Source organism: Carcharhinus amblyrhynchos, chromosome 34, assembly GCF_965287045.1.
Source record: "Carcharhinus amblyrhynchos chromosome 34, sCarAmb.v2.hapA, whole genome shotgun sequence".
Classification (NCBI taxonomy): domain Eukaryota; kingdom Metazoa; phylum Chordata; class Chondrichthyes; order Carcharhiniformes; family Carcharhinidae; genus Carcharhinus; species Carcharhinus amblyrhynchos.
Genome location: NC_137357.1, coordinates 19,548,976 through 19,566,428, shown reverse-complemented (window position 1 = coordinate 19,566,428; position 17,453 = coordinate 19,548,976). Strand labels below are relative to the sequence as shown.

Here is a 17,453-nt window from a genome sequence, read left to right as displayed (position 1 = left end):
GCGAACCATTGGCTGAAGGACGCGACCAATCGGTGAAAGGGGGAAGCGCCTTCTGATTGGTGAACAGATCGACCAATGGGTGATGGTCTCTGCTCCGGCAGCCGCCTTTCGATTGGCGGAGCGGTTGGGCCTATCAGTACTGAGGAGTTGAACGCTTGGGGGTTGGGAACGCGGAGACAAGGCCCGAAGCCTGGGCCTGGATTTCCGCCGCTGGCTCCACTGGGCGTCAGGAGGATGGCGGCGGCAGCGGCAGGAGGAGGAGGATTCTCTGGCTTGGAGCGGTGAGTGCGGGAACGGGAGACTGCATCTCTCCGAGACCATGGATTCGCGGCTGAGTGAAGGCCCGAGGCTTGAGCTCTGATTCATCATCACTCCTTCAACCCATCCACACCCACCGCCCCGCCCTCTGACCCCCCCACCTGGCCCTACCCCGCCCTCTGACCCCCCCCCCCCACCTGGCCCCGCCCCGCCCTGCCCTGCCCTGCCCTCTGACCCCCCCACCTGGCCCCCGCCCCGCCCTCTGACCCCCCCACCTGGCCCTGCCCCTGCCCCTGCCCCTGCCCCGCCCCGCCCTCTGACCCCCCCCCCCGCCCCGCCCTCTGACCCCCCCCCCGCCCTGCCCTCTGACCCCCCCCCCCCCCACCTGGCCCTGGCCCTGCCCCGCCCTCTGACCCCCCCCCCACCTGGCCCCTGCCCTGCCCTCTGACCCCCCCCACCTGGCCCCCACCCTGCCCTCTGACCCCCCCACCACCACCCCGCCCTCTGACCCCCACTACCCCGCTCTCTGACCCCCCAACCACCACCCCGCCCTCTGATCCCCCTCACCTGACCCCCCCACCACCCTGCCCTCTGACCCCCCCCACCACCCTGCCCTCTGACCCCCACCACCCTGCTGTCTGACACCCCCCCAATCATCCCCACCACCCTGCTCTCTGACACCCCCCACCACCACCACGACCCCGCCCTCTGATCCCCCCACCTGAACCCCAACCACCACCACCCTGCCCTCTGATCCCCCTCCCACCACCACCCCGCCCTCTGACCCTCCCTGTCCCCTCCTGACCCCCACCACCCCTCTTGACTCCCTCCCTCTATCTCCCATTGTTTCCTTGCCATATGTCACGTTCACGGTCCTTCACTTCCTTCCCCACCTACCTCTGCTTGTTTTATTCCATTCCCTCTTTACTCTCATTTCCTGTTTTCTCTCTCTCTTGCTATGCTTTTGTCAGTGGACTAGTCATTTAGAGACCCAGGGGAATGCTCTGGGGATCTGGATTTGAATCCCACCACGGTATATGGTGGTATTTAAATTGAGTAGAAACATCTGGAATTCCAAGTCTGCTGCTGACAATGAACACACAGAAATCCCACAACACCTCAGTTCAACGCTGGCATTTCCATATTCTGACAATGAAACCATTGTCGATTGTTGTAAAGCACATCTGGTTCATGAATTTCCTTAAGGGAAGGAACATTGACGTCATCACCTGGATGGTGTCGAGCTTCTTTAATGTTGTTGGTGCTGCACTCATCCAGCAGGTAAGTTGGGAAGTAAACCATTACACCCCTAAATTCTGCCTTGTCGATTGGGGAGTTAGGAGGTGAGTTACTCGCCACAGGATTCATAACCTCTGGCCTGCTCTTAGCCACAGAATTTATATGGCTAATCCAGTTCAATTTCTGGTCAATGGTAACTCCCAAGATGTTGATAGTATATTCAGTGACAGTAATGTCATTGAATGTCAAGGAATGATGGTTAGATTCTGTCTTGTAGGATTTGGCATTTCAGTGGTGTGAATGTGACTTGCCACTTGTCAGCTGAAGCCGGCGTATTGTCCAAATCTTGCATTTGGACTGCTTCAGCATCTGAGGAATTGCACAAGGTGCTGAACATCGTGCTATCACTAATGAACATCCCCAGATCTGACCTTTACAATAGAAGGAAGGTTATTGATGCAGGAGCTGAAGATGGTTGGGCCGAGGACATTACTCTGAGGAACTCCTCAGTGATGTTCTGGACCAGAGATAATTGACCTCCAGCCACCATGGCCATTCTCCTTTCTGCCAGGAATGATTCCCAACCAGCAGAGGGTTTTCCCTGTTTCCATTGACTCCAGTTTTGTCTGGCCTCCTTGACGCCATACTTGGTCAAATGTGGCCTTGATGTCAAGGGCGGTCACTCCCACCTCACCTCTAGAGTTCAGCTCTTTGGACCACGTTTGAACCGAGGCTGTAATGAGGTCAGGTGCTGAGTGACCCCCTGGCGAAACCCAAACTGGGTGTCATTGAGCAGGTTATTACTGAGTAAGTGTTGTTAATGACCCCTTCCATCACTTTACTGATGATTGAGAGTAGATTGGGGTGCTAATTGGCCGGGTTGCATTTTTTGTGAATGGGATGTACTTGAGTAGTTTTCCACATTGCTGGGTAAATGCCAGTCTTGTGGCTGTACTGGAACAGCTTGGCTCGGGCATGGCAAACTTGGGAGCACAATCTTCAGTACTGCAGGTGGAGTATTGTCAGGGGCTTTCGCTTTTGCAGTGTCCGATGCCTTCACCCATTTCTTGACATCACGTGAGGTGAATTGAATTGTCCAAAGACTGGCATCTGTGATGCTGAGGACCTCTGGAAGGAGGCTGCGATGGATCATCTGGCTGAAGATTGTTGCAAATGCTTCAGCCTTATCTTTTTCACTGATGTGCAGTGGGCCTGATAAAGGAAACCTTCAGGAATATGTCCACCCACAGTTGGCAACACCATCCTGTTCCCTTGAAAATGTTGATTTTTTTTTGCAATTATTTACACATTTAAGAAGCTATTATGGATCGTGCTACTCTGAATGAGATATAGTATTACAGTTTGACAGCATTGTCCTCGATTGCTTTCTGCAGGAGTTGTTGGGTTTGCTTTGCTACCGACCTTGATGACCGCTCGGCGGAATGGGTAAGCCCATGTCGATGTAAAGGATCCACAAAATGGATCCACCAGGCATGCCTGCAACGGTGGCTAGATGAGAAACAGAAGGGGAACAGCACAGGCCGGGTGGCATGTCCACAGTGCAACACTGAGTACTTGATAGTCTTCCCAAAGTTAGGTATGTATGACACTTTTATCTTTTCCCCACAAGCTTGCGAAGTTAGAGAAAAGAAATGCTTTCAATTGCTGTGTATTTATGTACTGTTTTCACCCTCCTTACCCAAGTTCTGTGGGTGTCTGCTCAGCTGCATTTTATTCTGGTGAACTGAAGGCATTGAATCACTTCAAAAATGTGCCTTAAGTTCAACCACCAAAAAAGGACCCTTTCCACAACACACATCAGCTAACTTTTGTACATGTTTTTATCCTTGATCCAGACTCAAAACTATAAGACGGAGGAGGAGATTTAGGCCACTTGGCCCATCAATCATGGCTGATATTTTTCTCTACCCCATTCTCCTGCCTTTTCCCCATAACCCCTGATCTCCTTATTAATCAAGAACCTATCTATCTCTGTATTAAAGACACTCGATGACCTGGCTTCCACAGCTGTCTGCAGCAGAGTTCCACAGATTCACCACTCCCTAGCTGAAGAAATTCCTCCTCATCTCTGTTTTAATGGGGCGTCCCTTTAGTCTGAGGTTGTGCCCTCTGATTCTCTGATCATCCAACTCAATAGCCTAATCCTGCTTTTTCCCCACAACCATTGATCCCATTCGGCCCAAGTATCCAGCAAATCCTGAATACTGTGGATGCTGGAATGTGAAACAAAAACAGGAAATGTTGGAAAATCTCAGCAGTTCTGACAGCATCTGTGGAGAGAGAATAGAGCTCATGTTTTGAGTCAGGGAGACTCTTCATCATCCAGACTCAAAAGTGTGGCCCTACTCTCTGTCCAGGGATACTGTCAGACCTATCAGTGTTTGGGTGTTTGATCTCAACTAACACATTGGTTTTTAAGTATTATGGGCCACTATGTTAAGTAGATAAACTGTACCTATTTTACTGATTCAACAGTAGCTTGCATATTACACCCTTTTATATGGACAAAAATGGTCCAAAATACTTCATGGTGCTCTGGACACAGCCAAACAGGGAGATATTAATGGCTGTGAGCTTGGTTTAGGAGCTGGATGTTCATGCAAGCATGGGAGCCGGAGAAGCACAGTGGTTCAGAGAAAGCATCAAATGTGGGAATTATGGATTAGGCACAGAGACTCTGCAATTCTGAGTTTTGGTTTCACAATGTTAAGGAAAAACATAACTTTAGGCTTACAGGATTGTGAGTGAGGAGGTACCAGAAAATGAACAGAGTAGTGTCGACAAACAAGGGATGATAAAAAGAGGAGAGAAAGATTGTTGATTCTGTCCAAGTTCTGGGAGAGATTGAGCTGCTCCAAGAAGTTTTAAAAACAGCTCAACCCACAATGCTTTCAAAGCAGTAACTTGGAAAGAGAAGTGAGAGTATGGTGTATGTTTGCAACGCGGTTTTTTAAAGTTCCCTGCTGATGGTCAAATGAATCTTTCCTTCAGGTCCGGTTGTGTACTCCTTGCATCAAGTTGACCGCATTCTGTCCAAAGCCAGCCCCTTTGCAGCAGCCAGCATCGTGGTCGGGACAGTGTACTGGTCGGCGGTGACGTACGGAGCGGTGACTGTCATGCAGGTTGGCACCCACTTCCCCTACACTGCAACCACCCCCTCCCTCCAACCACCTCACCTCAACATGCCATCAAATCCATCAGTCATTGTTCCTCGGAGCCAAGGATGACCTTTATCAGCCATTTCATAACAGTAAATGTTAAACAAGAGCCCATCTTTCTCACTTGGAGGCCTTCTTCCTTGATAGCTCATGAGGTGGAGATGCCGGCATTGGACTGGGGTGGGCCCAGTAAGAAGCCTCAGAACATCAGGTTAAAGACCAACAGGCTATGTTTTTCACAGTAAGAAGTCTTACAATACCAGGTTAAAATCCACGATAGCTCATTGGTGAAGGATTTGATTGAATGGATAAGAAGGTCTATATTGTGTTTAGTATTCACTACTGCGTTGCATTTCAGTGCCCCTCAGCTGAGGAAGTATCTGTTGGTGATGGATATTGATTGTGCTGCCATTCTCCTCCTGTCAGTGTTACTAGTTAAGGTTTTGCAGCGCCATTTGAATACATCATTTCCATGTCCTGTAGTCATATAGCATGTTTGCGGCCAACTTTCTGCTTTGAAAAGGATTTGGGTGTCGTGTTGATTGGTGACACTGATAAATCTGATGCTCAGACCCCGATGGGAAAGCTTCAGAAAGACCCTTTCACCTCATAGCACAGATGCGAGTGGGAAATCTCCACCTGGCCCTCATGCACATGCTTGGACTGCAGTAATAGGCAGACAATTCCTTCCATTTCAGCCACTGTGATTTCTTGCTGAGATCAAAACTTACTGCTGCTTCAAGGTTAGAGACACTGAACAAATTATTGCATGATTTGCTTGTGGTCAGCTCCAGAAATGGGGAGGGAAAGTCGTGGTTCTGTCTGAGTGTCTGTATGTGTGTCAAAACGCAATAACCAAGTGCTATGCGGAAATGCAGTCAGTCAGACTCTGGGAAACCTCGGTTTGAAGCTCATCCAGATGGATGAAAATATCTGTTGATATGTGGTTGGAAGTGTGGGACAAAACGATTCGGACAGTGTTACCCCACCAATGGGCAGGTCTCACAAGAAAAAAAATTGACAATAAATTGTCAGTTTGGTTCCAGTCGGCAACAAGGTAGTTGGTTGGCCTTGAGAAGGTGGTGGGGCATTGCAAAGGGAGCTTGACTGTGCATTGGAACATGGTGGTGCTGACCTGGGAATGTTGTCACCTCACTGGGTGACTGAAATAGATGATTTCCTTCATCAAGAATCTTCCTAGCTTTGACTTCATTTCATTTAAAGACTCTTCTTCCAGTATTTTGGGGAAGAGTGTTCCAAAGATGCATAACAACCTGAGGGAAAATCATTTCTCCTCATCTCTTGTGATGAATGGCCGATCCCTTATTTTTAAAAAGTGATCCCTGGTCCTAGAATTTCTAACAAGAGGAAACGTCCTCTCCACATCCACCCTGTCAAAATCCCTCAGGATGTTAAAGGTTTGATCAAGTCACCACGAATTCTTCTAAACTCAAGTGGATACAGGCCTAACGTCTCCAACCTTCCCTGATAAGACAAGGAGACCAAGGGTGTCCAGGGATAACTGAGCTGGTTCATCGCATTGATTTTCACAATCATCAGCAAAGAGAATGTCTCCTCTTGTGGAGAAGAGCATAACTAGACACCATCAATTTAGAGTGGTACAGTGACACAGTGGTTAGCACTGCTGCCTCACACAGCCAGGGACCTGGGTTCGATTCTGGTCTGGGGTGACTGTCTTTGCACATTCTCCCCGTGTCTGCGTGGCTTTCTACTGGAGGCCTCGGTTTCCTCCCACACTCCCAAAGATATGCGAGTTAGGTTGATTGACCATGGTAAATTGGCCCTTAGTGTCAGGGGATTAGCAGGGTAAATACCTGGAGTGATGGGGATAGGACCCCTGGGAGGGATTGTTGTTGGTGCAGACTTGATGGGCTGAATGGCTTCTTTCTGCACTGTTGGGATTCTATGATCCGAAAAGTTTGCCACCAAAACATCTCGTAGGGAATTGAGAAGAAACATTGACACATGATGAGTGCTGAGAATGTGGAACCGACAGTGGTTGAGGCAACTGATCTGGATGAGGTTCTGGGAAAGCTGGACAAGCATTTGATGGAGACCCGAAATGGATGGATACAGTGGTAGATATAGACAAGATGGCTTTGAGTATAGGCTCGAGTGGAGCATTAACACTATTGTGAATGGATTGGGCTGAATGACCTGTTTCTGTGCCATATGTCCCATGTAATGCGATCTTAAACCAACAGGTGGTGGTACAGAAGACTATTCAGTAACTGGGCCTGTCTTTAACCATCTGCAGGTTGTCGGACACAAGAAAGGCCTGGATCTGATGGAACGGGCAGACCCACTCTTCCTGCTCATGGGCCTGCCCACTATTCCCGTGATGCTCATTCTGGCCAAGATGATCCGGTGGGAGGACTTTGTGCTTCGCATGTGGCGCAAGTACTCCAGCAAGCTGCAAGTTCTCAGCAACATTTTCCCAGGTGAGATTCCAGCCCGCAATGGGCCATCACCAAAGACTGCAGACCAAGAGGTTGGATCCTTTTCAGCTTACTGCTCTCTCACGGTTAGCAAAGTTTCTGTCCCTAATAAATACAGAAGTCTGTTTCTGTTCCTAAGCAGGGACAGGCACTGGAGTGTGGTGACGAGGGGATTTTCATAGTAATCTCATTGCTGTGTTAATGTAAGCCTATTTGTGACTCAAAGTTTTAAAACAAAACCTAAAATCAACCGTTTTTTTTGTCAATCTGCTTTCTTTGCTGCTAAAGTGGAGAGCTTGGAGTATTTTTCTTGTCTTAAAGGTGCTATCTAAATACAGATAGTTGTGATTTATTTTGTTGATCTGTCTTCTCTCGCTATATTAGTATTTTTTTTCCCCTTACTATTTCCATCTGTGTCACCCACCAGTCCAACCTTGAGCTCATTGTCTCTCACTCTGTCTGTTAATAACAGCGGAAGCTGCTTCATTTTTCTAACCACAGACCACCACCTGCCGACAGTGTTCATCCTCTGTCTTGCTGCAGCTCAAGATGTGAACTTGGGAGTGGAAATGATAAATCAGTAAATGCCACTTAGGAGTGAACAGATTTTGTGTTTAATTGTTTCAAGCTCCATCAAGAAATGAGAACACGGTCACTCCCCTTGAATGGACTGGGTGGATGGGTGTGTACACATCTCCTGCCAACCATTCAGATTGTGTTAATGTTTCTCTGCTGTGTAGGTTTTGGATGTCCCATTCCTCGTATCCCAGCTGAGACCAGCTATCAGACTGATCACATGTCCGTGTCTCGCATTCTGTGCGGCGCCCTGGTCTTCCCCACCATCTCCAGCATGGTCGGCAAGCTCATATTCAGCGGTGTGAACTCCAACCTGCAGCGGACTATCTTGGTGAGTATATGTGCTGATTGCCTCTGATTTTTCTCCCTTCCTCTCCTGAAGACTCTGGCTCTTGCTGAGCCACGATTACTCTGCTTCGCTGTGCGATCGTCGTTGAACATCCCCAATTCTGACCTGATGACTGTAGGCAGGTCACTGATGAAGCAGCTGAAGATGGTTTGTCCGGGATACTACCTTGAGATGTTAGGAATGGATTGGCAGGTAATGGATATTCATCATTTAATGGAAGTCACTGGGATATGTAAAGAGGTTACAGGGGGCACTGTGGGATGGATGTGTGTCTGGAGTTGAATCAGAAAATAAAGTGAGTTTATGAAGAAGCAGGACTTGTGTTTCCTTCACTGGACTGCAACTGAGAGGCTCAAATATGAAATGTCTAGGATGATTTAGCCCCAACAAGGACAATCTGTATGTCCACAGGTAACAAGATCAGGACAACATTCATTTTTTGGCTGGTAAATAGCACACAAGTGCCAGGGAATGACCATACCCAACAAGAGATAACAGAACCATCTGCCATTGACATTTAGTGACATCATTGTTGCCAAATCCCCCCATCGTCAACACCCTGGGAGGTTATCACTGACCAGGAGTTGAACCAGGCAAGCCATATTAATGCTGTCACAACGAGACCAAGTGAAAGGCTAGGAATTCTGTAACTCACCTCTTGACTTCTCAAAGCTTGTCCATAATCTACAAGTCAGGAATGTGATGGAATAGTCTCCACTTGCCCAGATCAGTGCAGTTCCAACAACACTCAAGAAGCTCGAAGTCATCCAGGACAAAGCAGTCCGCTTGATTTGCACTACATTCAGCATTGACTCCCTCTGCCACTGAAGCGTAGTGGTGTTAGAATGTAAGATGTTCTGCTGATGGATGTTAAATACCTGGGAGCATAAGGGAATATGATTCACAGATTAGTTCATTATTTCAGATGTATGTAGAAAGACTTAGCCAGCACTTGGTAGAGATTGAATTAGCAGAGAGAAGTAAACTCTGCAATAAATATTCTCTACCAAAGCATCCTCCGAGTCTTGGTGTCTTCTTCACAACCAGAATTGGGAATTTTTCTAACAAGTGATAGCAGTGTGCACCATCCAACTCACCAAGGCTCAGTTGGCAGCAGCACCTTCAAAACCTGCTACCGTTTTGTCACCAGTAAGCACCCTTGCAAGTTCCCCTTACAAGCCACACCTGTCTGACTTGGAAATATAGCACCATGCCTTCACTGTCGCTGGATCAAAATCCTGGGAATCCTTCCCTGGCAGCCTTGTGGGTGTATCCGCACCACATGGACTGCAGTGGTTGGAGAAGACAACTCACCACCATTTTTTCCAGAGCAATTAGGGACGGGCAATAAATGCTGATCTTGCCAGCGAAGCCCACACCCAATGAAAGATTTTTTTTAACCAATGCTCAAGTTGGGTGTTTGATGACTCATCCCTGGACTCTTTTGCAACAAACTACAGAACGTTGTTAACGTAACCCAATCCATCACGCAAACCAGCCTCCTATCCATTGACTGTCTACACTTCCCGCTGCCTCGGCAAAGCAGCCAGCGTAATTAAGGACCCCACGCACCCCAGACGTTCTCTCTTCCACCTTCTTCCGTCAGGAAGATACAAAAGTCTGAGATCACGTACCAACCGACTCAAGAACAGCTTCTTCCCTCCTGCTGTCAGACTTTTGAATGAGCTTACCTTGCATTAAGTTGATCTCTCTCTGCACCCTAGATATGACTGTATCACTACATTCTGCACTCCCTTCTTTCCTCCTTTACAAAAGGTATGCTTTGTTTGTGCAGCACGCAAGAAACTACTTTTTACTGTATGCCAGTACATGTGACAATAATAAATCAAAGCAAATTTAGGTAAATCTTTCTTGCAGACGTTTTTGCATGCCTTCCCTAGTTGGGGTGCCCAGAACCGGACACGACATTCCGATGGAGGAAAACCAGCCAATTCATGCATTAACTATAGCTTTGTTATTGGGCCTGACAATCTTTCCCTTAATCTTAAAATATTCAGTTTTTGTTTCAAACAAGTGCGATCCACGACCTGAAACATTTGCATTCATTTTACACTTTCCCCACATGTCTCAGGATAAAAATCAAAAGCACTCACAAGGAATGTATTGCTTTGTCAGTCAAAGGTGAATGACCAGTGCGTCTATTTTTGGTGGCATTGGTTCTGGAAAGAATGTTGGGCAGCAGTCAACAGATTCATGTGTTCTTCTGCCAGTAATTTCTGGAATGGAAAATCCAGTTGAAGCCACAGTCTCAGCCTTTAACCCAAAAGCCAGGGCTTCCCACTTTGTGCAACTTGCTAGGCAAAAGCTTCAGTCACCCTATTCAAATTGGGCTTGGATGACTTGTGCCAACAATGAGGACACCACTGAGGCGAATCCCAATCGCACCAAAGAAATACAAAGCCTTAAAAAAAATCCTCAAAGATCACTTGTTAAGGCCGTAGGTGATTTTGCTAATTTATTCATTTAAGGCACATGAATATCCCTGGCTCAGCCAACATTTATTGCCCATCCCTAATTGCTGTGGAGAAAATGGTGGTGACTTGTCTTCTCCAACCACTGCAGTCCATGTGGTGTGGATACCGCCACAAGGCTGTCAGGGAAGGATTCCCAGGATTTTGACCCGAACTGCCCCCTGAACTGAGTGGCTTCCTGGGCCAATTCAGATGGCTAAAAGTCAACCATGTTATAGTGGATCTGGAATGATGTAGGGCAGACCAGGTAAGGACGGCAGATTTCCCTCCTGAAAGGGCATTTGTGAGCCAGATGGATTTTTACATTTTGTGAGGCCCGATTTATATTCCACATTCACTGAATTTAAATTCCACCAGCTGCAGTGGTAGGAATTGAACCCATGTTTGCAGTGGATTGGTGTGGTCCTGCGACATTACCATGGCAATTACATGCTTGGGGTGTTCCTTCATCATTTCAAAGCAGAACAGTTCAAACCAGTAATTATGCTCCTGATCACAATCCAATATACCCTGCTGAAAGGTGCCCTATCATTTCAGAGCCACCTTGTTCTGTGCTGTGGATTCTGATTAGCCTGTCCATACCCATGATTTCGACAAGTGATTGATACTGCAAATGGTCGCTGAGCAATTCTATTGCGAGAGTTTATGACTAAGGAGCATGCTATGCCAGCAGTGTGCCTCAAATGCCTCTGAACTCAGACTGGGCGGGTACCCAGACACTGCGTCAGCGGTTAAAATCTCCTTCAAGCAGCAGCGTGGCACAGAGAGTGAGTGAGTGATGGAAACTGAATCCCTACTTTATTTGCTTACTGAGATCTCAGCCTGTGAGTAGAAAGGTTAGGAGTGCCTTTATTAACAGAGGTCATGCTGTAACAGTATAAAATGCTGGATAGGCCACAACTGAAGTCCTAATCATATTATAGGAAGGATGTGTTTGCATTGGAGAGGGTGCAGAGATGATTTACCTGTCTTGATTGGAGGGTGTTGAGCTATGAGGAAAGATGAGAGAGGCTGGGGCTGTTTTCCTTGGGGTGGAGAGGTTGAGAGGTGGAGAAGATGATGAGGAGGCATAGATTGGGTGGATAGGGAGGCACTTTTTCTGTTAGTAAAAGAGTCAATAACCTGAGAGCATAAATTTAAGGCAAGGGGTCGAAAGCTAAGAGGAGAATCGAGGAGTAACGTTTTCAACCAGAGAGTGGTGAGAATCTGGAACGCACTGCCTGAAAAAGTGGTCGAGTCAGAAAGTCACTTGCATTGTGTAGCTTCTCGCTATGGGCGAAGTGCTGGAAAATCTGAAGATAGTCAGATCTTTATTGACCAGCATGGTCACGATGGGTTAAATGGCCCCCTTCTCTGCTGTGAGAGGGTGCAGAATGTAGTGTTACAGTCATAGCTAGGGTGTAGAGAAAGATCAACTTAACGCGAGACAGGTCCATTCAAAAATCTGGCAGCAGCAGGGAAGAAGCTGTTCTTGAGTCGTTTGGCACGTGACCTCAGACTTTTGTATCTTCCTGAGGGAAGAAGATGGAAGAGAGAATGCATGGGGTCCTTAATTATGCTGGCTGCTTTGCCAAGATAGCGGCAAGTGTAGACACAGCTAATGGATGGGAGGTTGGTTTGTGTGAGGGACTAGCTAGGTTTACAATCCTTTGTAGTTTCTTGGGATCTTGGGCAAAGCAGAAGCCATACCAAGCTGTGATGCAACCAGAAAGAACGTTTGCTGTGGTGCATCTGTAAAAGTTGGTGAGAATCGTAGTGGACACGTCAAATTTTCTTAGCCTCCTGAGGAAGTAGGGGTGTAGGTGGGCTTTCTTAACTATAGTGTTGGCATGGGGGAGAAATTGAGGATAAGCGAGAATAAGGACTTGCAAAATTGTTGCGTTTCCTTGAACATGGAAGTGTCTGGTGCAAGCTTATCCAAGGTTAGCTTGGAAGTGGTCCTCAGTGACCAGTTTCAGTTCTGAAAGAAACCAGCAGCTTAAAAACTGTGTGTCTCTCAAAGATCAGGGACACCTTCAACTGCAGAATGTCAAACTGGGGTGAAAGGAATTCTGAATTCAGCTGCTTTTGATGAGGTGAGTTGGTAACCAGGAAGCCACCAACAGCCCAAACAAGGGAGATGTGGGGGGTGGAAATTGTCCGGCTGTGTTAAAGATTATCTTAGTGTGTCAAGTAGATTTACGTTCACACTGCAATGAAGTCACTGTGAAAATCCTCCTGTCACCACACTCTGGCGCCTGTTTGGGTAAACCTCGGCACCTAACCAGACTTACGGACGGTGGGAGGAAACCAGAGCACCCGGAGGAAATCCATGCAGACATGGGGAGAATGTGCAGACTCCACACTGACAGTGACCCAAGGTGGGAATCAAACCCAGGTCTTTGGTGCTGTGAGGCAGCCGTGCTAACCACAAAAAGATCCCATTGCACAATGTTGAAGAACAGTTGAGTTTCTGGTGCCTGAGCCAATATTTAGTATCATTATCAGGCTGTGGAATGCCTGGCCACTAATAGCACAGAGCACTTAATGACTATTACACAGGCTGGGGAAAAGGGTTTGAGAAAAATGATCCAAACTGTGACATAAGACAACAGGCTGGAATGTGGAGGGATGGTTCAGGGAGTTGGCACAGGCATAATGGAGCTGAATTACGACTTCTGTGTTGTGAAATCCTCCAATTCTAAACAAGTATTTTGGTTGAGATAGTGGAGGGTCACAGAGAAACATTAAAGATAGGAGCAGGAGGAGGCCATTCGGCCCTTTGAGCCTGCTCCGCCAGTCATTACGATCATGGTTGATCATCCAACTCAATAGCCTAATCCCGCTTTCTCCCCATAATCTTTTTGATCCCTTTTGCCCCAAGTGTTTTATCCAGCCGCCTCTTCAATACATTCAATATTTTGGCATCAACTACTTCCTGTGGGAATGAATTCCATGGGCTCACCACTCTGGGTGAAGAAATGTCTCCTTATCTCTGTCCTAAACGGTCCACCCTGAATCCTCAGACTGTGACCCCGGGTTCTGGATTCCTCCACCTTCAGGAACATCCTCCCTGCATCTACCCTGTCTAGTCCTGTTCGAATTTTCGAAGTTTCTATGAAATCCCCCGCCATTCCTAACCTAGGCAGTCTCTCCTCGTACATCAGTGCTGCCATCCCCAGAAATCAGTGCAGGTCTCTTCAAGAATTCTGCTGCCTTGAAAAAAGAATCTCTCAGAAGGTGGTGTTTTGGACGTTACACTTTCCAGATGCCCCTGCTGTGCATTTCCTGTTTCTCAACTTGTCTCTCTTCCCTACTTTTATTCATTCCTGGGACATGAGCATCGCTGGCTGGGCCAGCATTTATTGCCCATCAATAGTTGCCCTTGAAATGAGTAGGTGCTAGGCCATTACAGAGGGCAATTGAGAGTCAACCACATTGCCGTGGCTCTGGAGTCACATGTAGGCCAGACCAGGTAAGGATGGAAGATTTCCTTCCATGAAGGACATGCGTGAATCAGGTGGGTTTTTCCGACAACCAACACAGGTTTCACAGTCATCGGTAGATTCTTCATTCCAGATTTCATTTTTTTCCTCTCTCTTTTCCTCTGAAGGGTGGGATTGCCTTCGTCGCCATCAAAGGGGCCTTGAAGGTTTACTTCAGACAACAGCAGTATCTCATCCAGGCGAACCGACGAATTCTGAATTACCCCGATCCAGAACAGGAGCAAGAGGAACTGCAGGCGGGTTACGAGGACTCTGGGAGTGACTAAAGTGGTGACTGGAGGGCATGACCGGCTGAGATGTGAGCAGGTGCTGTTCTGAGATGGAATGTGTTCTCTTCCTCTCCAGCCCGCTGGAATTGTCACTTAAGCCCAGTGGGGACCATCACAACATTCCCAGATAGTCGAGCGCTGGCTTGGAATCCAGCCCCAGTTGGGCTTATCCAGCTCCCCTCATTTTCAATTGTCATTATATTATTCAATCATTTTTACTGTTTCGTTTCCTTTAATTTTTAAAATGTTTGAAATGACTGCCACTTCCTGTCGGAGGTCTCTGTCCAAGTGGTACCTCACTCGAGACTTGCTGTTGGAGGTGCTGCACCATAGCATGATTGTATACGGTTCCGTAGTTGCCACACTTGCACAGCTTCCGTGTGGTGACTGGTCTTGTCCTCACCCACAGGTGATCGGTTACTATGGGACACAGCGTTCCGCTGCATCCGTGCCCTTTCAGTGGCTGTGTCACAGCCGGGACATTCTCCCGCTTTTTTTTTAACTTTCTGGGGAGGAGACAGCACTCGATCTCAGTTCAGCCTGTGACCCACGGCTGGGCATCCAATGAGGGGATGCACGAGGAGGAAGCAGTGTTGTTGACAGTGCGTGGGGCCTCGTGCGATTGTTTTCCCCCAGGCCTTCTCAACAGTTTGAACTCGCGGTGATTTTCCCATTAACCAGTAATTCCTTTTGCCAGATCCCGCCATACATTGGGCCATAAAGAAGAATAGAAATGTAGTGACAAGTTTAAAGTTGGCATTCAGTTGGAGCTTGACCAGCTTTTGCACTGCAGAGAGAATTTTCTGTGCTCATTGCATGTGGCTACAGGAAGCACATCCAAATAAATAACTTGATTTTATAAATATGTATTTAAAAGTAGAGTATTTTAGATTAGATTAATTTTTTTTTCTACCCACAGGAAATAATTTATTTTTAATGCAACTTACCTTTCTCCCTGTGGTGGCAAACATCACAACACTTTGAGTTTTGCTTTCATATTTATGCAAAGCCATTTGGAACAATTAAGCTGGAGGAAAGAACGGGGATTCTCGAGTTAAATTTAACTTAATAAAGATGCCAGCTCTCAATTGTTGCCGCCTTGTCATTCAGGTAAATTCTAATCAGCCATTGGGTTCATTTCCGAACCTTCTGATTTTTTTTTGGGGCTTCTGTTTGGTTTTTTTTTTCTGAGTGTACAATCATTCCAGGAGTCAGCTGCAAAGGAACGGTGCTTTATTGCACAAAATAAAATGTAGCAAAACCACAAGCTTGTGATGAACACAAACAAGTCCCAACCAGGACAATACAATAACGGACCCACTCAGGGGCCTGCTTTATAAAGGGATCGGTTATACGAGCTCCTCCTGACCAGATAACTACCGATCAGCAGGGAGCTCATGTTCTGTGGGTCCTCCAGGGAGGTCATTTCCCCATGTAAGTCATAGAATCATACAGTACAGAAGAGGCCATTTGCCGTATCGAGTCTGCATAGACACATGAGAAACAGGTTAACTCCCAGCTCATCTATCAGTAATTGGCCCATAGCCAATGTTATGATGTGCTAAGTGCCCATCTAGCTATGTTTTAAAGGATGCGAGACAACTCACCTCAATCACCCTCTCAGGCAGCATATTCCAGACCAACCCCACCTTCTGGGTAGAAGGGTTTTCCCTCATATCTCCCCTGAACCTCCTGCCCCTCATCTTGAACTTGTGTCCCATACTGACTGACCCTTCAGCGAAGGGGGATAGTTGTTCCTCCATCCCCCCACACCCACATTTGTGCTGGCCTGACTGTTGTTGAGTGACACAACCAATTGCGTGTTTGCTTTTAATCCACAGAGTCACGTGGCCGATAATGCGCTCTGCAGCCCTCCTATTCTGCTAATTACAAGAACACCAGCAGAAGGTGCATTCACTGGCATTGGGGAAGTGCAGTAAGAAGTCTCTCAAAACCAGTTTAAAGTCCAACAGGTTATTTGGCAGCACAAGCTTTCGGAGTCTCGCTCCTGGTGTTGAGACTTCTTACTGTGCTTACCCCAGTCCAACGCCAGCATCTCCACATCTTGGAGAAGTGAACAGATCTAACCACGCAGAAGTGATAGATATGCATGTTCAACCCTCTCAAAATATCTGTGCTTCTCCCAATTTCGCCTCTTCCATTGTCTATGGCATTGGTGCCTGCGGTTTCAGCTGCCGAGGTCCAGAGCTCTGGAATTCATTCCCGAAAACCTCTACCTCTGCTCCTTTGAGAAGCTGCTTGATAACCCTGCCTCTTTAGCCAAGCTGATGCTCATCTGCTTTCATACCCTGACCCATGGATCAGCATCAGATTTTGTTTTATGTTACTGTGTGGCACATTGGGACATTTTACCATGTTAAAGGTGCTCTCTGAAAGCTTGTTCTTGTTGTTGATGTCAGCTACTTCCCCATAGCTGCAATATCTTCTGAATATTAAACATCCGAAACTTAAAAATCAGCAGGGCTGTCATTTGGCAAGATTTTTCCACAGTCGTTAATCTTAAGTACAATGGTGAACTATTGCTTTGCAAGGCTTGGAGTGTGGAAATATTCGATCAGTTTCTTTCAGTTTGATGCCCACCAGAATGGAAACACAGGGAAATAGAGGACATGTCCATTCTTCAATGATACTCTAGAATTTGATCAACAATGGATATGGATCAGTGAAAAGATTGACCTTGGATAGCGTGACCAGACATCTTTCTCCCACTCATAAGCTATAGCAGCAGAATTCGGTCATTTGGCCCATCCAGTTTGCTCCTTAAAGGTGTGTAACTTGTGTGGCCATTTGAGTTGAATTGACTGGCAGTGTGGTGATGTCTGAGGAAGGAGACCAAACCTAAAAACTCACCAAGGTTCTCCCCAGCCCTCTTACCGAACTGATTCTTCTTCCTGCAGGTAGCCAGCTTCATTTGAACATAGAACACGACAGCACAAACAGGCCCTTCGGCCCACGAGTTGTACCGACCATATCCCAACCTGAATTTGAATTTGGATTGAATGATGTGCTGTCTAAGCTCCATGTTGTGTCCGTGACAAAGAGCTTGCTTTGACATGTGGTGCGCTGCCAGCCCCTGCCCTAACAAGCCAGCCCCCCACAGAAACACCGATCACAGAATCATTACAG

General features: G+C 47.1%; 1 protein-coding gene across 1 annotated transcript; it reads left to right on the top strand.

Annotated features, from left to right (window-relative positions):
• The first annotated feature begins 117 nt into the window (after window positions 1-117).
• Window positions 118-16,784, top strand: LOC145361405 (E3 ubiquitin-protein ligase MARCHF5-like). Its single transcript, XM_080217129.1, has 6 exons — window positions 118-281; window positions 2,892-3,094; window positions 4,510-4,640; window positions 6,955-7,138; window positions 7,876-8,042; window positions 14,145-16,784. Exons 1-6 carry the CDS (start codon window positions 235-237, stop codon window positions 14,301-14,303), a joined length of 891 nt encoding a protein of 296 aa, XP_080073255.1. The 5' UTR covers window positions 118-234; the 3' UTR covers window positions 14,304-16,784.
• Window positions 16,785-17,453: the final 669 nt, after the last annotated feature.